The sequence below is a fragment of the Centropristis striata genome, chromosome 1 (genome assembly GCF_030273125.1).
Source record: "Centropristis striata isolate RG_2023a ecotype Rhode Island chromosome 1, C.striata_1.0, whole genome shotgun sequence".
In the NCBI taxonomy this organism is placed as follows: domain Eukaryota; kingdom Metazoa; phylum Chordata; class Actinopteri; order Perciformes; family Serranidae; genus Centropristis; species Centropristis striata.
In genome coordinates, this window is record NC_081517.1 from 22,849,332 (window position 1) to 22,875,339 (window position 26,008).

At 38.4% G+C, this 26,008-nt stretch overlaps 1 protein-coding gene and 1 non-coding gene across 2 annotated transcripts in view; both read left to right on the forward strand.

Moving 5' to 3' along the window:
* The first annotated feature begins 1,923 nt into the window (after positions 1 to 1,923).
* trnak-uuu (transfer RNA lysine (anticodon UUU)) lies at positions 1,924 to 1,996 on the forward strand. The gene has a single exon. It is a non-coding gene; the product is annotated as a tRNA-Lys (tRNA).
* A 1,807-nt stretch (positions 1,997 to 3,803) lies between these two features.
* The window catches only part of LOC131973213 (ribosomal protein S6 kinase beta-2-like), a 30,212-nt gene continuing 8,007 nt past the window's right edge, over positions 3,804 to 26,008 (forward strand). Inside the window, exons 1-14 of the mRNA XM_059335144.1 lie at positions 3,804 to 4,167; positions 6,939 to 6,993; positions 8,870 to 8,907; positions 9,009 to 9,123; positions 10,257 to 10,325; positions 13,808 to 13,955; positions 17,077 to 17,134; positions 17,783 to 17,883; positions 18,094 to 18,184; positions 19,032 to 19,122; positions 20,416 to 20,523; positions 23,936 to 23,998; positions 24,239 to 24,316; positions 24,970 to 25,077. Of these exons, the coding sequence (XP_059191127.1) occupies positions 6,940 to 6,993; positions 8,870 to 8,907; positions 9,009 to 9,123; positions 10,257 to 10,325; positions 13,808 to 13,955; positions 17,077 to 17,134; positions 17,783 to 17,883; positions 18,094 to 18,184; positions 19,032 to 19,122; positions 20,416 to 20,523; positions 23,936 to 23,998; positions 24,239 to 24,316; positions 24,970 to 25,077 (1,122 nt within the window). The 5' untranslated portion in view covers positions 3,804 to 4,167; position 6,939. The remainder of the gene's footprint in view (positions 4,168 to 6,938; positions 6,994 to 8,869; positions 8,908 to 9,008; positions 9,124 to 10,256; positions 10,326 to 13,807; positions 13,956 to 17,076; positions 17,135 to 17,782; positions 17,884 to 18,093; positions 18,185 to 19,031; positions 19,123 to 20,415; positions 20,524 to 23,935; positions 23,999 to 24,238; positions 24,317 to 24,969; positions 25,078 to 26,008) is intronic.

Here is a 26,008-nt window from a genome sequence, read left to right on the forward strand (position 1 = left end):
TCGAGAGATAAAGATTTCACAGCTAGCTGATGACACGTTCGTATTTCTCAAGGATAAATCGCATATACAAATTGCACTACAAGTAACTGGTGAATTTTCAGAAGCCTCAGGCCTTAAACTTAATGTCAACAAGAGTGAAATTTTGTGTTTACATGAGACTGATGAGCAACTTCCGTTTAATATCCCTGTTAAACTGTTAAATATCTGGGATTCAAATTACAAAAGAATTGTGATCTTAGACAGCAACTTCACTTCTCCCCCAAAATTAAAAAAACAAAGTCAATTTTGAATATGTGGTTGCAGAGAGACCTCTCCACTTTTGGAAGAGTATTACTATCAAAAGCTAAAGGTGTGTCAAGGTTTGTTTATCCGGCTATGTCACTTTTTCTTAATGATGCACTCTGTAAAGAAATCAATAGATTGTTTATCAATTTTTTCTGGAAAAATAGACACCACCATCTTAAGGAAGAAATTCTTGGTTAAGAGAGAGCAGGAGGAGGTTTGGAAGTTTTGAATTTTTTTCACTTGAATTCAACCTTTAAAGTTAAATGGCTTAAAAATGTTTGGAACTACCAGAGTGACTATGGAATTTTATTCCACACAATGTATTTAAAAAAAATAGGAGGCTTAAGATTTCTAATGAGCTGCAACTTCACAGTTTCTAAATTGCCACAGAAACTCTCAAAATATTATCAGCAGGCTTTACTCTCTTGGAAATGATGTTATGTTCACAACTTTTCTCCACACAAGGAATTACTTTGGAACAATGGTCAAATTACTATTAAAAACAAAAGTGTATATTAAGAGAGCTGGATTGAGAGGGACATAACCTTTGTGACGGACTTGTTTGTGATAAGGAAAGCCTTTATAGCTACGGAAGCTAAAGCCTTTCCAGTCAAAAACAGAGAGTTTGTTTCTATTGTCAAGGCCATCCCCACTGGTATGATTGAGTTAATAAAATGTCGCTTAAATTATCAAAATCTTACTGTTCATATACCTTCTCTAAAAATTTGTGGGATTAATATAATCGATGAAAAAATGCACAAATAAGCATATCACAAAAATTTTACCAAGGCAAAATAAGATTTCCCCCAGAGGAAAGTTCTTTTGGGATTCAAAATTGAACAGAATAAACTGACATAGAGCCGGTTGTGTCCCTTCACATTCTGTCTCTCAAATAAGATCAGAGATTTATTTTAAAATTGCATTATATTTACCCATGTAATAAATTAATTTCCAGGTTTGCTGATGTAAGCGAAATATGCACTTTTTGTGGAGATGAGCCAGAGACAACTTTACATTTATTTTATATTTGCCCATTGTCATCTATATTTTGGAGGGATATGGAAAACTTCATACTCTCAAAATTTGAATCTAATAACAAAACCGTAGGCTTTATAACAAATCTTATGCTTCTGATGGATAAGTTTTCCAAATCCCTCCCTAACTTTAGTGTGTTCACAATAGAATGGAAATTTTATATCGAAACTTTAGAGTTGATGTCAAAAAAAAAATGTGAAAGCACTCTCATACACTTTAAAAACTTATTTTCAGAAACCCCAGAATAATATAAAGGGAAGCACCTTATACCCTATGTGCCTTATTATGTTATTATTTTATTATATATATATATTTAATTCTACAGATACTGTAACTGACATTTTTTCTTTGAATATCTTCTGTAGCCTACTGAATGTCTGTATTTACTTCATTGTTAATAAAGATCTGGAGAAAAAAAAGAAAAGAAAGAAAAGCAAACAGGTTCAAGCTGGTCGCAAGTTGAACCAACGTCGAAGTATCTCTAACACCGGCTCCGAACCGGCCCTGAAACTGCTTTGGTCAAAAAGAGTTATATAAGGTGCAATTGTAGATCGGTAGAATTAATCTGAAACAAGAATGCTTCTACATCTCCATGCCAGCAGAGCCCGGATAGCTCAGTCGGTAGAGCATCAGACTTTTAATCTGAGGGTCCAGGGTTCAAGTCCCTGTTCGGGCGAAAACCTTTTTCAGTCACCAATATTCTAAGAGTTCGAGCAGGGATTCAGGGAAGTGTGGCGCGTGCACCCCTGGCGGTGCGCGAGATGAAAAATGTAATGGCCGTCTGATAATTACACAATTACATTTTTCCCCACACACAATAAAGACGTGTAAATAAACATAAAATTAATAAATAAATAAATGCAGGCTATTCAAAATGCACTTCATCTTAAAATTAAGCGTAGAAGCAGTTATTTTTGTTCAACGCAGCTCAAAATATATAAAAAAATTAAAATAACATTTTCCCCAACTTCCCTGCTTTCTGCCCCTGATCCTGAGCCTGTCAGCATCCTCTTTGCTCTTAAATGTGGAAGCGTGCGCATAGCTTTGTTGCATTATATTGAAATTGTGTTACAGTGTTTCAGATTAACTCAAACGCGCATTGTTGTGATCGTGACTATTTTATTACAGTATGTGTGTGTTCTGGTTATTTGAGCATGATTAAACATGCCGCCTTTAATATGGCTATAAAAAAGCTTATTGCATTTTTTTTCTTTTTGAAGATGTGGGGGATTGGGGGTGCGTTAATCCGGTTGGGACATAGAAGGGGGTGTGCAGCTAAAAAAAGTTTGGGAACTGCTGAGTTAGAGGGTAACCTGGAGATGAAACTGAAGAAACACAATTGCAGGAATACTTCATAGGTTCTACGAACGTTTAAAAAACCCACGTTGACCCGATCATTCAGTGGCAAAGAGAAAGAAACACACACCGCACTGCTCCAGCCCGCGACAGTTAAAATACATTAAATGTTGAAAACTTACCCTTGTTGTTGTTAGCAGTCTTCCAACATAATCAGCCGCTCTCTGCCATGGAGGGAGGGGCAATGCATGCGCTTCACGTGATTTCCAGCATCTAAAATCCAGCTAATTGATCGGCAAACGCATGCACGTGTCGGCCGATGCAGACACACACATACACACACACACACACACACACACACACACGGGTAACTTTTAGTGATTACAGTTACAGATACACATACACATCCGCACATAAGCGCGCACACTCCTCCAGATACACATGCTTCACACACAGGTAACTTTATGCGATTTAGTTACACACACACACACACACACACACACACACACACATTCGCACGTAATTGGTTATATCTAGATAAGTGATATGACACTTATTTCTACATGTATTGATGATGTCATTTTTATGCTAAAAAATAATGATGATTTATTTGATCTTTGACCCAAAAAACGTAGTTACTGCACTCTGGTTTTGCTGTAAAAGGTTCTAATAGTAATGCACAAAGACAGAGTGGAGTAACAACAACTTTGTCGTCTTTTCAGCTTTTATATTTTGTTTTGTTCAGTGAATAAACATTTCCAAATTGATTTTGTTATAAGTGTGTTTAACAACTCAATTCAAAATGTGTGTATTTTAGACTCAATATTATAAAGACATATTATATTTTAGTCTTAATATCATTTTATCTCACTTTTTTACTTCATCACTATCTAGATAATAATTTCCCTTTCAAATAAACTTATAATTTCTATTATTTTTATGTTTAAATTAGTATATATATCCAAAGCAGACCGCGGTAAGAGCAATTACTGCTTGGTTTTGAGTTGGATTTAGTGGTTTTTATATAATTATCAAAATTATATAATTATCAAAATTGAAATCTAAAACTTTGTCACAAGATAAAACAGACATCAAGGAGTTCATTTTTAATTATTACTCAATTTCGACCAAAAATGTAGTTACTGCAGTTAGACTTTGTAAGGCAGCATAGAGATGATGTTGAATGTGTCTTCAACACTTCAATAACAAATAAATCATGTATAAACTATTGCCACAAATTAATATAACAACACGTTGTTCTTGATCTTGCTACAGATATATTTTAATTACCTATTATTGATGAAACCAGCTGTTCCCTTTCAGGACCTGTGATGACGTAGAAGGTTAAAGGTCCTCTCAGCGACAACAACAACATTTGGAAGCTGTCACGCTGGACGGAGGAGAATAAAGGAAACATAGAGAGACCAGTGTGTTGTTTCTGAGACAAACATCAATGGTGGTCCCCGCGGTTTATGTCTAGAAGCTTCTTCTGTGTGTAAACTATCGGACTGCGGCTTGAGATCAGGAACCACCGGATGAAGCAGCGATCAGGTGAAACCAGCTAGCATTACAATGTTTGTTCACAGCTACCTGTCAGATCAGCTGTCAGCGTCATGTTAGCTAAAAATTTACTGCTGTTAGCCAGTTTAACAGTTCAGGATACTGCAGACGGAGGAATACACCTCACTAACGCTCAGTCCACTTGTTGGTTTAACCTTACAGTTGTCTTATGAACATTTTTCTGTCATGGAACTTACACTCACATGTTGTTTTGGTTGCCATCTGATTAGCTAGCATGCTAACTTCAGAAGTATCCTTAGATTGATTCTGACACTTTTTAACTCGTACCGGGATAGATCATGTGCTTTACTAATAGAATAATTTCAGAAACGTGATTGCCAGGTTTTCTAGATTCTAGCATTATGTTTGGTGTAGGCCCGGCTAACGTGAAGTTGCGGATGGGCCAAGTAACTTTAAATCCAGACTAGCTCAGCCTAACTAATTTTTTCAAGTTTTGCAGGAAACACAAAAAACTTCACCAAATGTGTAACATATGAAAAAGGATGTAACCATAGACTGTATGTAACAAAGGATGGCTATTGGCATAGTAATAACACTGTGTGTAAATTATGTAAATTAAGAGAAATAAATGACTTAGGCCATTTTTTTGAACATGCCTTTGTGACTTAAGCAAGATATGGTAACACTTTATTTTGAAGGTGTCTACATAAGAGTCACACAAGCAGGTTTTAAAAAACGTTATTTACATTTTAATGTTCATTTATCATTGGTGTAGGCCCAAAGCTATTTGTATTCTTGAGTTGTAAAAATGTGTCACTTATATATGACATTGAAAAATGTTTTAGCATTTTATTCAACAAGTCTATGGCCAATTTCAAGTCTAGTTTTGGGTTGCTGCATTCTGACAAAATCATATTAATAAATGCTCATCACTATTTGTAACGTTAATAGGCTAATTTAGACTTAGTAGGCTGTTTTATTTTCATTTTAAGGCTGGAAAAAAGGTTTGTGGCTCCATTACGACATTTTTTTCTCTTTTGTTAGTAAAGGTTGCCGACCCTGGACTAGCTGCACGTTTAATGTTACTAAACACAGCTCCTATCAACACTCAGACAGCTGCACTAGGTTGATTTATTGTGTTGTGTATCAACAGCTCTTAGATCACTGGGTCAGTTTTTTGCAAACTCTGGTCGAAGAACTTTATTAGAATTTTTTCCACACCAAGTAAAATAGGAAATGCTAATTCTGCTTGATAATCAGCATAAAATATCAATAAGATTAACCCATAAGAACCCAGACCAAGTTATACTAAAATGATGCGTTCTAGACTATAAGTGAACCACATAGAACACATTTCTGATGTTTAAAAAAAAAAATTCTACCCCTAAATGTCAAAGATCTGTGATGTGACATATACGTTACAATGGGCGTTTATGGTATTTATGTTTATAATATTTCTTATTTTAAAATAAAACTAGACACATTTTCTGCTGACAGAAACACAAATTTACCTTTTTCTTTGCATCTCCACAACATTTATCAAAATTGTGACATTAATAGTGCTGTTTAACAACAAATTATTTTTCAGATTAGTTTTGAAGTAACAAAATAATAAGAAATTATTAATAAATAAAAACAAATAACCATTTGCCTTTTTGTTTGCATCTCTATAACATATATCAAAAGTGTGACTTTAATTTGTTCAGTTCCCTATTAATGGATTAGAATTGTTAAATGGGTTTAAACTTAGCCTAACAAAAAATAAGCTTTTTGAAATGAGCTACTTTTTCAAATTCCTGTTTCCAGTCACAGCCACATTTTGGAGAAGTCACTTCTTACACCAGGGTGTTGAGTATGTGTCGCTTAGGGATTTAATGAGTTAAGGTGAAGCATAAAGCTGAATATGGGAGATTCCAGAAGATTTAAAGTGTTTGTTACATGGGTGTCACCATGGCTTCTTATGGGTTAAGCTTGGGTTCCAAAGCTTTACCACTATGATGTCTGTATGCCAGTGGATTTCAGATAATAAACTGACTAATATGTGATATTATTTTTACACAATAGAATATCTGTTATTTACAGCTTTACCTGCAGTCATTAAAATGGTAACTACCTTAGTGTAGAAATAAAATGATGGTTTCTATTTTTATATGCTATTCATTTTTATATCACCCAAACTAAGAATGACATATGATCCTAGTCATGTTATCTGTAATATTTGCTTCTTGTTGTAACTATCGGAGTAAAACACGTCACAGGTCTATTTGTTGCATATCGCTGTGCTCTTCATACAGAAATGCTCCTCACAGGGATAAAAAATAAATAAAAATAAGACTCTAGTTCAGGGATGGGCAACTGGAGGCCCGGAGGCCACATACGGCCCACCCCCTCACTTAAAGTGGCCCTCAGTACAACTACATGCATTTGAGCATGAAATCTTAAAAGTTCAGTGTAAAAATGCACAAAATGACTTCTTGCAATTAATGTTGGTCTGCTGTTCTTGCACTGAAAAAAAGAAAAAGAAATCACAGTAAGTGTTTATTTTTGATTTGCTTCAAACCTTTTGTATTCCTATTTATACTGTTATACATGCATTTGAGCATGAAATATGTTAAGTTACTGCACTGTTAACATATTTAAAATTGCAGTTTGATCATATCTGGTTAAGTGCACGGTCCTATATGTGGCCCTGTGGTAGTGAGGATGAAATATTGTGGCCCCCTGCAGCATTTAAGTTGCCCATCCCTGGTCTGATTGAATGCAACACAACAGGCTGTTTGACTGTATAATTTCTGTTTTAGGATGGCAGGAGTGTTTGACATTGACTTGGAGACTGAGGACATCAGTGATACAGAGGTCTGTATCTTCTACACATTAACTGCCAGTCTATAAGAAAAATTTTTTTTGCCTCAACTTGTTTCTGCTGTAGAAATATTTTGATTGCATTATACTTATTTGTTTATAATACTTACACATTGATTAAAGTTAAGCTTGGATGCATTGCCACAAACATACTGGCATGAGGGCAAAAGTTTAAGAGTTTAAATCAATTAAATACTACAAAGATCTTCAGTGTTGATACTCAATGTGATCAGCAGCACCAAAGACCTTTTTTAAACTGCATAAACTCATTCGACTCTGTCCATGATAATATCCAGAACATTTCATAATGTAAATTGAAACTTAATTGTGAACAGAAGAATTCCCTGCACAGTAGTCAAAAATAAAAAAATAATTTAAATGTGAACTTGTTTTGGTGGAATTTCTTAACAGTTTAAGGGTACTTTCACCACATACACTGTAAAAAAAAATGTCTGTAGATTTTACAGTGAAAAAACTGCTAAACCATGACAGTAAAAGACGTAAAATGGTAAATGAGTTAATTCAGTTTCAGTAACAATGAAACACCGTAAATGTATATATCAGCCAAAACAGTATTTTTTACTTTCTTTTTAAAAAAAAATACATTACTCCACTGTAAAATACACTGGCACTGTGTTTGTAGCAGATACTGTAATATATATACAAGCCATCATTTTTGCATTTATTTTTTGTAAAAAATACTTTTTCTCACTGTTGATGTACTAAATGTACTAAATACCATATCTCTAACAGAAATATACTGATATTTAATGGTAAAATCTTTAATTCATGCGGCATTTATAAAGTATTTTCTTGTCAATTATATGGCAGAACAGCGTTTCTTTTGATGGAAAAACTTTTTATTTTTTCGGGTAAAATATGGAATAAAATGACAATCTTAAACGTGAAATCAACAGTGCTAATATAACTTTACCGTAATATTACAAAAAGTTGCACCGTATTTATTACGGTAAAGTTCTGGCAACCACAGCTGCCGTTTTTTTACAGTCAAAACAAGAGTAGTTTTTTTACAGGGTACAGTATCTTTGTGTTTTTACTTCTTGTTCACACTACACAACTTGCCGTCTTGTAATCAGAAGTCTTAAAGTTGTAGTAGTTTTCCTATGACATGGCAGACAGGGGACATAAACAATAATGAGGATGCTTGTAAATTTCTTCAACACATAATATGAATGGAGACTCAGGTTACGACAACCTTTGTCCTTTGCTGTGAGGGGCAAAGGACGGAGGGTGTCAAAATGGAAATTTTTTTACTCATGGCTAACACTCCAAAATCGGGGTAACAGATGCTTTCTTAACCCAATTAGGACTAAAACGCCTGGAAAAAATGCCCGTAAAACCTCTGGGCGATTTTAAAATAACCCCCTAAAACCTGAAGCTTTTCTGGAAATTCAACAGAAGTGTCAATGCTTCCTACTAAATAATAGATTTTTCAGCCTCTGTAACAGATAGAAATTAAATTCAAAAAGTGTTTGAGAGCTTATACCCGTGGAAAAAAACTACAAATACTACAAAACGATGTATCCACTTTCCCAGCTTTAATGGTAGAGTAACGCAACAGCATCCCCGGTTTTAATGGTAGAAATGCGGTAATGCTTTCCCAGCTTAAATAAATGGTAAAGGACCCACCTGTTGGCCACGAGCACTGCTTTGCCTCTGATCTGTGGCTTTTGTGAGAGAGCTCTAAAAATACAGACCTGATTAAAAATCAGGCCTAAAGTTGTGCAGTGTGAACTAGGGGAAAGAGAGACCTCTGATTACAGTGTACAGCAATTAAAAAAAAAGAAAAATCAGTACTGACTTTTCTATCATTGTTTAACCTTGTTGGCTTACTGTTCCCCATCAATAGGACGATGTATGTGACTTCACAGTGACAGAACCAGAAAGGTAAGTTGAATTTAACATTACATTTTTTTAAATGACGCTGATATAGAACACAAATGCATTTATTCAAAAACTGTCTTTTTTCTGTGTCCCAATCATTCCAGTGTGCAGACAGAGGAGGTGGAGTTGACGAGTGAAAGTGTCAACAGAGACAGTGAGAGGGTTGGACCAGACTGTTTTGAGCTACTTACTGTGCTGGGAAAAGGAGCCTATGGCAAGGTGTGTATATCTGTTCATGTATGTGTGTGTACCATGCTGTGCATGCTGGAGTACATTATTCTCTTGAGAGTTGTACCCTTGCTTTGCACATTTTTTCACTCTTCAGAAAACAATTCCACTTGACAGTATAAAGTAATATTCATGGATTAAAGTTCTCCGTCGCTACGACGGATTTCCTTCATTTGGAGTTCACAGAGACCACTTATGAGATCATTGTAGCCGTGTTTCCTTTAAGGTAAAGAGTGGCCGCTTGGAAAGTCTCAGGCCACGCCCTCTCAAATGTCCGCTCACTCTGCGTGTCTCCATTACAAAAAGGCTCCCAGAGGGATTTACTAGACTCCGGAGGTGACGTATGGTTTTCGATCTTAGCTTAATCGCTTAGCGACAGTTTCGACCGTGATCACATGGCTAATTATGCACAGCTTCTCCTTGATCATAAACATAATGATCTTGAATTAACCGGCATTGCTAACTGTGTACAGAGTGTCCGGTGCTTGTTGTAAACAAACAGAGATCACTAAGTGAACACCTCCTGCAGCAGCAGCACATACACACTGTACTGCTACAGAGCTAACTGTTAGCCTATTAGCAATTTAATTGTGGTGTTGTTTGTTTGTTTGATGCTTGTTCTGTTTGTTGTTAATTTTTTTAATAAGACAAAGCACAATAGAGATTTGCACCCATTGTTAAAAAACACAAGAAAATACAAAAAACACACAAAAAAGCACACAAAATTACAAAAAACACACCAAAAACATAAAAATTACAAAAAACACAAAAAACCCACATAGAAACACAAAAAAAATCCAAAAACACAAAAAAACAGTAAACACAAAAGATTGCATTAAAAATGTTGAAATGCACACTGCAAAATTAGAAAAATGTTACTACACTTGCAAAACTTTAGAGTTCAGCTGACAGCAGGGAAACATGCTGCTGAAGTTTTTATGTCATGAAGAAGTCGAGCTCCGGCCGTTTGTGGACTCCAGAGTTAACAAAAAGTGGTTAGCAGTCAGTTGGTGAGGCAGTTGCTTCCTCACAAATACACTACTTTTATTTTGTACTTTTTACATTTCAATGTAATAATGATTACATGTGACAAATAAAACAGATTTATTGATTTATTTTTCCAGGTGTTCCAGGTGAGGAAGGTCCAAGGTGCTCAGACAGGGAACATATTTGCCATGAAGGTCCTGAGAAAGGTACTTTGTCTCAGAATCTGTCCCTCTCTTACCATGTATCCTTCAGGATTCTCTCCCCACACCATGCTGTGTGCCTCTCATTTCTTCTATTCGTTCTATTTCAACCTTTCTTTCCCTCCTTTGCTTCTTTCAACACTGTACTATGCTGTGGATATATATACATTTTTCAAACTACCCTAACAGCCCAGATGGGAGACAGCTGACTCCACCAGGGGCAAGTTTACTCTGTTCCACAAGCTCTCTTAGGTTTTTTTTTTTTTTAAATCTAATGAATAAATAAATAAAATAACTACCAAAATTTGAAATGAGGAAATACTCTTTTTACACCAATCTTTCAATTAGACAAAATACAATGCAACAAATCAACCCTATTTCTTGGTAATTCAACCCTTTCTCTTTCATTGAACTCAGACAAACTTAATTGCCCGTCAACACTTACAAGTAACACATCCAAACAAAAGGAACAAAATAAAACTCCCCAAAACAGTCTTGATTAGTGTTCCAAAATCCGTGCATCATTCGTACTTTCCATTTTCAATTGGCAAGCAAAAATCAAATAATGAAAAATTGACTGGTTAGGCTCAGATCAAAAATACCAAATGGAAAAATGGGCACAAGGACTGAATTTGATTTTAATATTTAATTGGTCGGGTTAACGTGACCCCGAAGTTTGACTGCAGTCAAGTGAGCCGTCATTCTCTTCTCAGTGGTCAATGTTGTGACCCGTATTGTGATATTTATGGTAAATTCATTGAAACTGCTCAGAGCAAGCTGACATGAAGGAGAAACACTTTACTGTCATTCTTTCTCACTTTTTTCAGTATAAAACTCTTACCTGCAGAGAGGACATGAAGTATTCACTTGACCAAGGGAAATAATTAAATTGCGTTGTGCCGAAAATGTACTTGTGTCGACGGTCGGTTTCCAGTTTTCAGAATAAAGTGTTACACAACCAGGCCAAAAACAGATAAATATGGAAAGAAGATTAATTGCATGATATTCACAGAACGGTTCACTGTGGATTTTTTTTTAATAAAACACATTTGGATATAGACTGTACAGTAGAATATTACATTACAAACTTCCGGGTCACGTAAACCCGACCAATTAAATATTAAAATCAAATTCAGTTCTTGTGCCCGTTTTTCCATTTCATATTTTTGATCTGAGCCTGATATTGAAATATGAAAAAACAAGCATATTTTTTGTTTTTTTGTGTTATAATAAAAAACAAATAACAAAATAACCAGTCAATTTTTCATTATTTTGATTTTTGACGAATGATACACAGATTTTCCAAAATTCGGTATAATTATTTGAACAGATGAATGTGGCACCTTCAGGCATCTGGAAATTGCACCCAAGGATGAACTAGACTTGTGCAAGTCCACAATTCTCTTCCTGATATCTTGATTGATTTCTTTTGACTTTCCCATGATGTTACACAAAGAAGCAGTGTGTTTCAGGTGTGCCTTAAAATACATCCACAGGTTTGTCTCGAATTAACTCAAATGTTGTCAATAAACCTATCAGAAGCTTCCAGAGACATGACAGCATCATCTGGGCTTTCCCAAATAGTTTCAAGGCATAATAATGTTAGTGTATGTAAACTTCTGACTTTAAAGAGAGTAATAAAAAATTGTCTAAAAAAATCCTTCTCTCATTATTCTGGCATTTAGCAAATAGAAATAATTTTGGTAATCCTAACGGACCTAAAACAGGAAAAGTGATATAGCATATGTGTCTTTTTATATAGTGTATGTAAACTTCTGGTTTCAACTGTACATTTTCGGCACAACGTAATTTTATTATTTCACGTGGTGTGTTCATGTAAAGTTAATACTTCATCTCCTCTCTGCAGGTAAGAGTTTGATACTGAAAAAAAGTGAGAAAGAATGACAGTAAAGTGTTTCTCCTTCATGTCAACTCACTCTGAGCAGTCTCAATGAATTTACCATAAATATCAATACATTGACTACAGAGAAGAGAATGACGGCTCACTTGACCACAGTCAAACTTCCGGGTCACGTAAACCCGACCAATTAAATATTAAAATCAAATTCATTCCTGGTGCTCGTTTTTCCATTTCGTATTTTTGATCTGAGCCTTATATTGAAATATGAAAAATCATTTTGTTCGTTTTTTGTGTTATCATAAAAAACAAATAATAACAGTCAATTTTTCATGATTTGATTTGGAAAGAACGAATGATATACTGATTTTCCAACAACCAACAACTCCAATTTGGTCTAATTAAACCCTAATTCTTACATGGTAAAAATGCTGTTTTTCCCTGCTGTCTCTCTCTACAGTTGCTGCCCTCTGTTTGGTGCTGAGTAGTCTAGCATAGCCAGACTTGTCTCCACTTTGTTTTAGTGCTGTGCCAGCTGTCTCCCTCAGCAGCAGCTCACCCTGAAATCCACTTTGAGCATTCTTCAGAGGATGACTATGAAATTAACTAAATAAAACAACCATACAACCAGCAATGTTGTCTGCCAATCGCCTATAATCTAGACCAGGGATGGGCAACTTAAATGCTGGAGGGGGCCACAATTTTCATGGACACTACCACAGGGCTACATATCGGACCGTGCACTTGACCAGATATGATGAAACTGCAATTTTAAATATGTTTACAGTGCAGTAACTTAACATATTTCATGCTCAAATGCATGTATAACAGAATAAATATGAATACAAAAGGTTTGAAGCAAATCAAAAATAACCACCTGCTGTGATTTCTTTTTTTTTTTCAATTTCCCCTCGGGATAAATAAAGTATTTTTTTATTTTTTTTATTTGATTTATAGACTACATTAACATATTTCTCATATGCAGTCATAAAAATTATTATATTTCCCTTTCCACTTATTAACAAATGCACAATTCTGTTCCTGATAGTCTCCAACATTGCCACTAGAATAACACTCTAGTGTGACTTTGGCCTACATTATCAAATATACAACTATACCAATATGAATACTGAGAGGACAATACATAGAGCAAACAAAAAAATAACAGTTATCGGTGTAGCTCAGGGATGGGCAACTTAAATGCTGGAGGGGGCCACAATATTTTATCGTCACTACCACAGGGCCACATATAGGACCGTGTACTTAACCAGATATGATGAAACTGCAATTTAAAATATGTTTACAGTGCAATAACTTAACATATTTCATGCTCAAATGCATGTATAACAGTATAAATAAGAATACAAAAGGTTTGAAGCAAATCAAAAATAAACACTTACTGTGATTTCTTTTTTTTTTTTTGTGCAAGAACAACAGACCAACATTAATTGCAAGAAGTCATTTTGTGCATTTTTACACTGCACTTTTAAGATTTCATGCTCAAATGCATGTAGTTGTACTGAGGGCCTGTAATGCGGCCCCCGGGCCTCCAGTTGCCCATCCCTGAACTATATTAATCTAGTTGCCCAACCCTATACTGTACTCACTTGTCTTGTTCATTTGTCTTTAGGCAAAGATCGTGTGTAATGCTAAAGACACAGCCCATACACGAGCAGAACGGGAGATCCTAGAGACGGTGAGACACCCCTTCATTGTGGATCTTCTCTACGCCTTCCAGACTGGAGGAAAACTCTACCTCATACTGGAGTGTCTGAGTGGTAAGACAAGCTCCAAGGGATAAACACATGGATGTGGGCTGTGAAAACACAGGAGAGACACCTGCCATGGACCAATATTAATGTGTATATACACACAGAGATCCCTTCATTTTTAGTTCTGTAGTGCCCGTTCAAAACATGCCATACACTGAACAAAAATATAAACGCAACACTTTTGTTTTTGCTCCGATTTTTCATTAGCTGAACTCAAATAATATGAATATGAATGAACAATATAGCCATAGTGAGGCACAATTCATTGTTCTGTGCTAAAATAATATGTTTTATATTTTTGAACATATTTTTGGTTCACAAATTCATTACAGTAATGCGTCGAGATAAAAATGTCATGGTTTTCCCACACTTATACACAATACATATTTAATAAACTTGATAAAAAGAAATATACATTTGTTTAAAAATGTATAATTTAACAGAATATAATCAAACATAATGTTTTGTATAAAGAATCTGAATGAAAATTGATGATAAAAAATGGTTAAATGTTATGGTAATGATAGAATTGTTCGAATTAAAATATGTGTATATTTGAATAAAATACATTTTGGTGGTATGGGGTACCGGGCCCGTTGCTACGAGCTATCCGGTCCCCATATAACCAAAGTGAGAGCTGTGTCCGCATACTCGGCACAACGTCAAACACGTTCCCGGTGGGTGTTGGCCTCCGCCAGGGTTGCCCCTTGTCCCCGATTCTGTTCGTGGTCTTCATGGACAGGATCTCAAGGCGCAGCCGGGGGGAGGAAGGGATCCGGTTTGGTGACCTCAGAATTGCATCTCTGCTTTTTGCAGATGATGTGGTTCTTTTGGCTTCATCAAGCCGAGACCTCCAGCACTCACTGGGGCGGTTTGCAGCCGAGTGTGAATCGGTTGGGATGAGAGTCAGCACCTCCAAGTCTGAGGCCATGGTTCTCTGCCGGAAAACGGTGGACTGCCCCCTCTGGGTGGGGAGAGAGGTACTGCCTCAAGCGAAGGAGTTCAAGTATCTCGGGGTCTTGTTCACGAGTGAGGGTAGAATGGAGCGTGAGATGGACAGGCGGTTTGGTGCAGCGTCAGCAGTGATGCGGGCGTTGTACCGGACCGTTGTGGTGAAGAAGGAGCTGAGCCTGAAGGCAAAGCTCTCGATTTACTGGTCCATCTACGTTCCAACCCTCACCTATGGTCATGAGCTTTGGGTAGTGACCGAAAGAACGAGATCGCGGATACAAGGGCCGAAATGAGCTTCCTCCGTAGGGTGGCTGGGCTCAGCCTTAGAGATAGGGTGAGGAGCTCAGACATCCGTAGGGAGCTCGGAGTAGAGCCGCTGCTCCTTCGCGTCGAAAGGAGCAAGTTGAGGTGGTTTGGGCATCTGGTAAGGATCCTCCCGGGCGCCTCCCGTTAGAGGTGTTCCGGGCACGTCCAACTGGTAGGAGGCCCCGGGGAAGACCCAGAACACGGTGGAGGGATTATATCTCTCTCCTGGCCTGGGAACCCCTTTCGTTGTTGCTGAACAAAAATATAAACGCAACACTTTTGTCTTTGCTCCCATTTTTTATTAGCTGAACTCAAAGATCTAAAACTTTTTCTACATACTTAAATTAACCATTTATCTCAAATATTGTTCAGAAATCTGTCTAAATCTCTGATAGTGAGCCGAGATAATCCATCCCACCTCCCAGGTGTGGCATATCAAGATGCTGACTAGACAGCATGGTTATTACACAGGTGTGCCTGAGGCCACGTTTATACATAGCAGGGTATTTAGAGAAACTAATACCCCCCCCCCTTCTTTTTCAAAAATAACATCGTGCACACGTCGTTTTCAAAAAAGTTGTCATTTACATCAACCTGCATAAATACGCCATCAATCGTCATTATAACTATGCCAAACCTATGGGCGGCAGTGTAGGGAGAAGGATACAGCCATGCAAGCCAATCAGAATCCTCAGAATCAACAACAGCGAATAACATGAGCGACTTCCTGTTCCTTTCAAGACAACTAATATGACCTCCTTGCACTTCTTCGCCTCAGCTCCTTGATATAGTATAGCAGTTGTATTTTCAATTTCAAACAGACCAAAAGCGTTTGCACAAACGTAAAAATGAGTACCACCTTAACAGCATCCATGATAGCCGAACTAACTGTAAACATAGATCGCTCACATGACGTGAAGCATTTTCTGGAGCATAGAATGAGCGTGAGAACCTAAAACCCTGTTTCTCCCAGTTTACACGACAACACATAACCGGAGCTTTCCAAATTCTCCACTTTGCCCGGAGTTTTTAGAAATAATCGTTTTCTGTGATAAAAACAGGGTTTTCGTGTAAATGAGAGGCCAAACCGCATGGAAATATCTGCGTTTTCCCCTCGTGTAAACGGGGCCTTAGGCTGTATTGCGGCTTTCCTGTTCCTTAAAAGTCGCTTGTGAGGCAGATAATAGGTCCTGTATATTTGTTTGACGCGCTGCCGCTGCTCCAAGGAAGCACACTGAGTCCAGAGAAGTTTCAGGTGTTTTAATGATAATCAGCGGCTTTACACGCACGTATGATGTCGGTTGTGTGCGCTTTATGGCAAACGTGTATCAAAGCAGATTACAAAAGCGATAACAAAGGTGGTCAACAAAAATTACGGCTACCTAGACTCACCACTCCCTCCTCCTGTGCAGGTGAAGCACACTCTGATATAACCTACCTGTGAGCTGTCAACTACGGTGCTCACGTGACCCGAAACCATGGCAACAAGACAAACAAATTAAACACAAAATAATCAATCAATAAAGCAATATATGGCTCCTACAGGCTGGCTACAATAAAACTTTGTGCCATGTTTCCAAATTGCACCAAATTCATCAATGCACATCCCTTGGTCCCCAGCAATACACATGCCAAGTCTAAAGAAGATGGGATGAATGTTTGTTGAAATATGTGAAGGACACACTCACTCACAGACACAAGCACACAGATCTCTTGCTTTATTATTAGGTTTATGGCCATACAGTTGTTTAAGGGACAGAAAGGGAAGATGTGGAGGGAGAAAAATCAGGATGAATGGAGAATTGAAGGACTGGATGGGAGGCTAATTCCTTCATGCCACTGACCCATCTGTACTGTTGTTTGTCACCAGGAGGGGAGCTGTTCATGCAGCTGGAGAAGGAAGGCATCTTCATGGAGGACACTGCTTGGTAAGCACCCATAGCTTATACACTGTTTTTTGGCTTACACACTGAGAAAAATCAGCTAATGTATTTATTTTTTTACTTTTTATTTTTTATTTTGGTAACACTTTACAATAACTATCATTTATAAATGGTAAACAGATAGTTAATTAATGTTTAATCATCATTTAAATACCGTATATAGGCCATTTAGAATGGTAAATACATAATTTATTAATGTTTAACTAACTAAATAATTTATAAATGGCAAATGGATGGTATATTAATGTAAGCTTATAGTTAGTTTACCATTAACAAACTTTTAAATTATAATGAATAGTTTGTTAATAGTTTTAGTTGCACTCATTATAACATTTTTAACACCATTTTAAGTATGTTAATGATTTTGAAATGATTCATATACCTTTAAGAAATTGGTTGAAAACATTTAAAGATCAAATATGTATAGCACTTTTTAATTGGTTGATAATTAGTTTATAAACCATCTATAAACAGCACTTAGTTGGTTATTGTAAAGTGTTACCTTTATGTTTATAATTTATCAAAGACAGTGATATATTGCTTCACTCCTTGTTAGTTCCACCTTTACAGTTTAGATCAGATCATTCTGTCGTTCCAATATCGATGACTAAAATAATTGGTGTCTGTGTGTAGTTTTTATCTAGGAGAGATCACATTGGCTCTAGGCCACCTCCACTCTAACGGGATCATTTACAGAGACCTCAAACCTGAAAACATCATGCTTAATCACCAAGGTAACACACCACACGACCTAAAATGACCCTAATGAATGTGATTTGTTTGTTGTTTCCTGTTCTCCCTTTAGACCTTTGTTGAAACACAATTTTCTGATAGTGTCATTTCTTAAATTTTCCATTTAAAGTATAAATTTAGCCTTACACCATGGATACTACCTTGGATAGTTTTCCTTCAAAACACTTTTTTCTTTTTTATTTCTTTTGAAGGACACATCAAGCTAACTGACTTTGGCCTCTGCAAGGAATCGATTCATGATGGAACCGTCACACACACATTCTGTGGCACCATAGAGTACATGTGGGTAACACTCTATATAACACTATGTATGTCTTGGATATCACACAAAACATTTCTAAATAACTTTCTTTTTTTGAATTCTAATGAATATGTTTTGAATAATTATATATATATATATATATATATATATAAAATTATCAGAAATATAAATTGCGATTAAATTTTATGGCATAGAGTAATAAATCCATCCTTGTCCTTCACCACTTATCCGGACTGGGATCGTGATCTGGGTCACGGCAATATTTATGTCATTTGCAATATGCCTTACATTTTGATCCTTGCATGTGGAAGTAAAGCTTGAGCAAACCATGGCAACGCTGTTTGGAGTATATAAAATTAGGCTTTAGCATATGGTTATTTCAAATATACTCTTTATTTATTGATTTACCACAATACATGCTGTAATAATATATCGTTTTCAAAATATGAAATGACCTTTTTATGAGTTAGTTAATTCCAATATTTTCCGCACTTTGTGTTTACATGGACCTGGTAAATGGACCTGCACTTATATATCGCTTTTCTAGTCGCTTTGTGACCACTCAAAGCTCTTTACACTACAGACTGCACTCATTCACCCTTTCAAACACACGTTCATACTGGTGGCAGAGGCTACCCTAAACGGTGCCACCTGCCACCATTGGGAATTCATTCACACACCGATGAACGCAGCATCAGGAGCAATTTTGCGTTCAGTATCTTGCTCAAGGATACTTCGACATGTAGGCTGCCATGGTCAGTGATAGAACCACCAACCCTCCGATCGGAAGACGACCAGCTCTACCAACTGAGCCACAGCCGCCCCCTAATATTTGTGTCTCCTTTCTCTGTATCATTTCTCTATCAGGGCTCCAGAGATCCTGACCAGGTTGGGTCACAACAGAGCAGTAGACTGGTGGAGCCTTGGGGCTCTGATGTATGATATGATGACCGGATCGGTAAGTTAGCCCTACTGGATGGCCACATAACCCAACCCTCAACTGCCTGCAACAGCAAGTAACACATGTTATAAATGTTGTACTCTGTGATGTCCTGCTCCAGGCCAGTTCAACCAATCCACTGTAAATTTAGCCTGAAAAGCCTCAAGAAGCGTGGACATCTGTTTCTGATAGAAATACACGGCTCAAAAAAATAAAAGGAACACTTAATCAACACAATGGAACTACAAGTCAATCACACTTCTGTGAAATCAAACTGTCCACTTAAGAAGCAACACTGATTGACAATCAATTTCACATGCTGTTGTGCAAATGGAATAGACAACAGGTGGGGGTTGTGCTTACAGCCCAACCACGTGCAGGACGATTGGCATTTGCCAGAGAACCTCCACCTGTTGACGTGGGGCCCTCATACCACCCTCATGGAGTCTGTTTCTGACCGTTGACACGTGCACATTTGTGGCCTGCTGGAGGTCATGTTGCAGGGCTCTGGCAGTGCTCCTCCTGCTCCTCCTTGCACAAAGGTGGAGGTAGCGGTCCTGCTGTTGGGTTGTTGCCCTCCTACGGCCTCCTCCACGTCTCCTCATGTACTGGCCTGTCTCTTGGTAGTGCCTCCATGCTCTGGACACTACACTGACAGACAGCAAACCTTCTTGCCACAGCTTGCATTGATGTGCCATCCTGGATGAGCTGCACTACCTGAGCCACTTGTGTAGGTTGGAGACTCCGTCTCATGCTACCACTAGAGTGAAAGCACCACCAGCATTCAAAAGTGATCAACATCAGCCAGAAACCATAGGAACTGAGAAGTGGTCTGTGGTCACCACCTGCAGAACCACTCCTTTATTGGGGGTGTCTTGCTAATTGCCTATAATTTCCACCTGTTGTCTATTCCATTTGCACAACAGCATACGAAATTGATTGTCAATCAGTGTTGCTTCTTCAGTGGACTTACTCTTAAGTTTGATTTCACAGAAGTGTGATTGACTTGGAGTTACATTTTTTTATCTGTTTACCTGTTTCTGTCATGGCTCAATTCCACATAATTTCATTGTGCAGTGCATCTTTGATGTAATGCTGTTATTTACTTAAGACCGGCATTTGTATTTATACTGTTGTAAAGTTAGTGTAGCATGCTTTTTACTTTTTACCTGTATATGTTTAGAGAAGTACTTCTTTCTATTCTTATACAGCAGCAACTGTAACAAAGAGCAATTTCCCCCCAGGGATAAATAAAGTATTTCTCATTCTGTTTCTGATAACTAATGTCTCCCTCTTGTGATTCTCCACCAGCCTCCGTTCACAGCTGAAAACAGGAAGAAGACCATTGATAAGATCTTGAAGTGTAAACTCAATCTACCCCCATACCTGACCATCGATGCCAGGGACCTCATCAAGAAGGTCTGTAAAACACACACAAACACAACACAAACCTCATTTAGATCTTTTTTGTCATTTTTTTTTCAATTCTAGCATTTCACAATTGGCAGTAGAACCATTTTGAATGTTGTTTTATCACACAAAGGCAGCCCAAGTTGATAATTAATTGTCTTACTAGTTCTAATATACACTTTCGGTGCAACTTAGACACATCCTCAGTGATGTATCCTGGCTTCACTAGGTATTCACTGGGACACCCTCACCCAGGCGACCCAGCCGGGGTTGATCAGGCCCTGACTTGTGTCTAAGTAGCTTGTGTGGTCCACCGATCTCCCCGCTTGATCCACAGCCTTTTCTGCCATGTCACTGATGTTCTTGATGGCTTCTCTGTAGTGCAGTCCCTTCACTCCCAGCATCTTGAGTGCCCTGATGAGAGACTGAATGAAGAGTCATCTGCATCCAACCTCAATGGGGTTGAATCGGGTCCTCCATCTCCTGCTTAGGCATTTGTCTGCCAGCTCCTTGTATTTGGCCCTCTTCCTTTCAAAGGCCTCCTCCATCCGGTCTTCTCAGGGAACAGTCAACTCCAGCAGGACCACTTGCCTTGTTGTTTCTGACACCAGGACCATGTCTGGCCTGAGTGTGGTCATTGCGATGTTCTCTGGGAATTTGAGCTAGGTCAACCTTCAGCTGCCAGTCCCGTGGCTTCTCCCCAGCCCTAACAAAGGTGATGGACTGCCTTGTTGGTTGATGGTGTTTACTGGTGAAGATCCCTGTTGTCAAGATCTCTGCATGACTCACAGCTTGGTCATGGCGCCAGCGGTAGCGCCCGTCTCCCTATCCGGTTAGCCTACTGCAGCGAGCCTCCTCCACCCCTGTTCAGACTTCCTCCTGAATCACCTGACGCCTTTCCTTTTCCTAGGCCTTGTTGTAGTAAGGTCTTGGTTTGCTCCCGAGACCTGCCTGTCCGGATGCCACTGTTCCCACCAGCTCGCTGTGTCGAAACCAGGATTCAGCCTGGTCGACTGCCTCGTGAGCCTGGAGTCCCTATAACGCAGCATAACTCTTGCTCAGGTAACCATAAACTCCTCCTTCAGGCTACTGAAGGGCAGTTTTAGCTTGTTGATCCTCCCATACAGGGATGCTGCTGAAGCTTTGCGGTAGGCCCAAACACTTCCGCAGGAGACAGCTGACCTTCCTCTCGAAGCACTCGATGGAGGTCATTGGCACATCATAGACCAGTAGTGGCCAGAGCCGCTGTCAGCCAGGTTCCCAACTCCTCCGTTGTTGCTTGGAGTGCTCCAGTGTCCTTCAAGGTGCAGTCGTAGATCTTGCCCAGGCTCTTAACTGGCTTCTCTGCCAAAGATGGTATCTGGATGCCTACTAGTGAGAAGCGAAACTGGTCTGTAACCTTCCCCTTCTACACCGACACTCAAGGCTTTGGAGGTTCCACCTACAGCCCGGGACTGATACTTTTGTCACCGACAGATCATCCATAAAAGCTCTGATGGAGGGATGCCGCATACCTGAGTTGGTGAGTGGGCCTCTGCACTCCACCTCTGCTGGCTTCACCAGCATATTCATGGGGCCTTTCTCATTTCCCTTATTTTATGTCTCTCTATCCTCAATCCTCGCTTGAACCGAAAGCTCTTCAAGTGCGACACCTTTACAACCATCCCAAAACTCTTATTTGTGCTCGGAGGATAGAGGATAGAGGAGGCATATCGAAGGAGCCATGAGCGAGGGTACATGAGAGCATCCTATGCGGAAGTTTTTTAGCGGTGGCCCCGCCCTCTGACTGGACATCGGTTATTGACGAGACGCTGTAGCTGATCAAACTGATCTTATACATCGCAACATCACTGTAGTTTCAAACCGGAGTGAAAGCAGATAACAGATTAAACTCAAGTGTGTCACTCACAAGTTTTATATTTTATTTATATGATTTGCCATGTAGTTAAAAATGTGTTTTATTGTGGGTCTACACAATAAAAAGACCACAAACATCTTTCTACATTTATAATTATGTAAAGAAAAAACGTTCTAGAAGATTTATTACCTTTCATGAACTGTTATTTCCACCATCTTGAAACGTCTCCTCTCCTCGCTTTGTTTCCCTGCGTCTATCCATGCATCCCTGGTGGGCGGCACTAAGACACAAGTGAACGATGCAAGTGAAGGAAGCGGGGATGCAAAATAAAGGAAATGAGAAAAGCCCATGGCCAAGGCAAACACTATCACAGAAATGGTGCAACCAGTGGTAATGCCCTTCTCAACCTTTGGAACCCCTCCTTCTGTGCAGAGGTGTCAATGTAGGTGTTTTTCACGAGGAACTCCGTCATGTGCCAGGCAACTATGCTAAAGAATATCTTGCTCTCAACGTGTGAGATGACCCTGAACTGCTCCATGGTACTTGAACTCTCCTCCTTTGTAATCCAGAAACCCTCTGCGTGTCTCCACTGCTGTGCCACCTTCCCCCTTCTCCAGATGACTTCGAGGATCGTCCATGGTCACTTCAATAGCCTGGGGCATCTCTTGTTGTAGACAACATATGGTGCTCTGCTGGGGCCTGGTGCTGAGCTGGCTCCAGTGGAGCCCGTCTCCTAGTGCCCTTGGGCAGCAGCTCAGGATGTGCTCCAGTGATCCACCTCTCTGGTAGAGAGGGCACAGTGGAGTCTCAGCCAAGTTTCAGCGGAAGAGGTTGGACAGGCTTGGGAGGACATCATACAAATGACTAAATGAGGAACTTGATCCGGTGTGGCTCAGATCTCCATAACTCTGTCCATAATATCTTCCGTTCAGCTGCCTTGTCCCATCGGCTACACCCCCCAGCTGCCGCATCCCTACTGTCCTACTGCAGCGAGGACAATGAAATAATTAATCAAAATAATTATTTCGTTGTCTATTTCAATTCATTTAATAACACAAAACAGGTTGTGTGTTATTTGATAGAGCACATTAGTAGCAATTCCATGCCAGCCTTTTGTTTTTATATGTATTTTGATTTCCCTCCCTCCTCTGAAAAGGTGCCATCCCACAGAAAAAAACTAAAGAACAAAACATATCCCCCTTAACCTGCCTTTTTTATGCAATGCATTTGTTATTATCATTATCATTATCAGCATTATTATCATTTGTAGCTGAAGAGCTGGTATTTAGGTATGTCCATATCTGGTCTAGAATGTCACCAATATTTTAGCAAATTTCTGTTTATTAACATAAAAATGTCCATATGAATTAAAATCAGTTAAACCTAGTTTGACACTTTGATTATAACACAGTTAGTGGGGACAGATTAATTATTCTGCCTGTATTTTCTTGGTATGGCTGCATATTAAAACAATATTGTGAAAATTGAGATTGTTTTACAAAACTTGGGTACTGAAGCATACAATCACCAATCTTTATAGTGATGTATAACTTTTTTTTTCAGCTGTTGAAGAAGAATCCAGCCCAAAGACTTGGCTCCAGTAAGGCAGACTGTGCTGATATCCAGGTATCTAACCACAGGATCTTTTTTCACTCACGCTCATTCTCCAATACTGGTGGCACCAAGTTGATCACATTAGCTTTGTACTTGGTGTTAAGATGGTTTCAGTGTAAATAGACAGGCCAAAATACACTAAAACCAAAATATATATTGAATATGTGGTCATTCAAAACACCAGTTTTCCTAGTAGTAGGGGGCTGCTGGTTCTGAAATGAACTAATCTCCAGCTTTTTTACTCTGATGCAGAAACATCCATTCTTCAGGCACATCAACTGGACTGACCTTCTGAGCAAGAAAATGGAGCCACCATACAAGCCACAGCTGGTAGGTCATCAGTTGTCATTTCGTGCCCATTATGTTATCGAATAGCTTGTTTACAGGGCTGGACTAGCCAGCTGGCATACTGGGCAAGTGCCCGGTGGGCCAGCAGATCTTTTTTGGTTGACTGATTGCCCAAAGACCAATAAAACAGGTATAGAGAGGGTAACTAATCAACCAACCAACCAAATAAATTATGGTGGCCCTGAAGGTCCACTGCAGAAATATTTTACAAAACGTCAAAATATTTCTTGAGGTGCAAAAACATTTCATAATACAAAAAAATATTTAATGAAAAACAAAACACAGAAAACAAGAAAATATCTCAAAACCCAAAAATATTTCACTAGCTGCGAAACACATTTCAGAATATGGAAAAGGGGAGGACCGTAGGATTGTTTGGTCTTGTTTGTGTTTTGAAGGATGGAAGAGGAACGTGAACCCAATTTTTTTGTGCTAGCTGTTGCAAGAGTCAATTCAGAAACCTCATTCTTTCACTACCACTTTTTGTCTCAATTACCAACTACTGTATATATCTCTCATGTTCACATTACACATCTTCATATCTACACACACCTTGATAAATCAAATCTTTTTCTCTCCATGACTTTTTTCTGTCTAACTTTTGTCTGCGTCTGTTTTCCCATCTGTCTCTGTAGCAGTCGGACGAGGATGTAAGCCAGTTTGACACCAGATTTACCAGACAGACACCAGTGGACAGTCCAGATGATACCTCACTCAGCCATAGTGCAGAGCTCGCCTTCGCGGTAAGATTTCGTCTTCTATTTGGGCCTAGAAACCCCAGTCTAGTATAGTGTATATACTGGAATAGTTAATAAATATTTAGTCATGGTGTACTTAAGTTCATTGCAGTCGTGTCTTTTAAACTCTTTCACTCCAGGTCAACAGTCAGGTCAGGAGTCAGGTCAAAAATTTGAGATGGGGATTCAGATGAGTCAATAAGGGTTTAGAAAAGGGCTGTCAAACTCATTTGACAGCCACATACAGCACAATTTAACCTCATTGGGTTGAACCAGTAGACTTTAATTTTATTACAACGTATAAATAACATCACCTCCAAATGATCCCTAATAAACAATCCATTTAACACATGAGGTGCAGCATGAGATTTCAGTGCAAATTTAATAAAAGTCTCCACATTCAGTCAGTCTACTCGCTATTACTACATTATGACTTACTGATAACGGTTGATCTACAAGAGTCTACAAAGGCTAAGGCAATTTAAACAGTATGTCACACACTGTAAAAAAAAAAACCTGTTGTTTTTACGGTAAAAAAACAGCAGCTGTGGTTGCCAGAAATTTACAGTAATAAATAAGGTGCAACTTTTTGTACTATTACGGTAAAAATGATATTAGCACTGTTGATTTCCCGTTTAAGATTGCCATTTTATTCCATATTTTACCATAAAAAAAAAAAAATTCCATCAAAAGAAACGCTGTTCTGCCATATAATTGACAAGAAAAAACGTTATAAATGCTGCATGAATTAAAGATTTTACCATTAAATAATACAGTATATTTTTGATAGAGACGTGGTGTTTAGTACATTTAACAGTGAGTATTTTTTACAAAAAAATAAATGCAAAAATGATGGCTTTTATATATAGTACAGTAATTTTTTGCTACAAACACAGTGCCAGTGTATTTTACTGTGGAGTAATGTATTTAAAAAAAA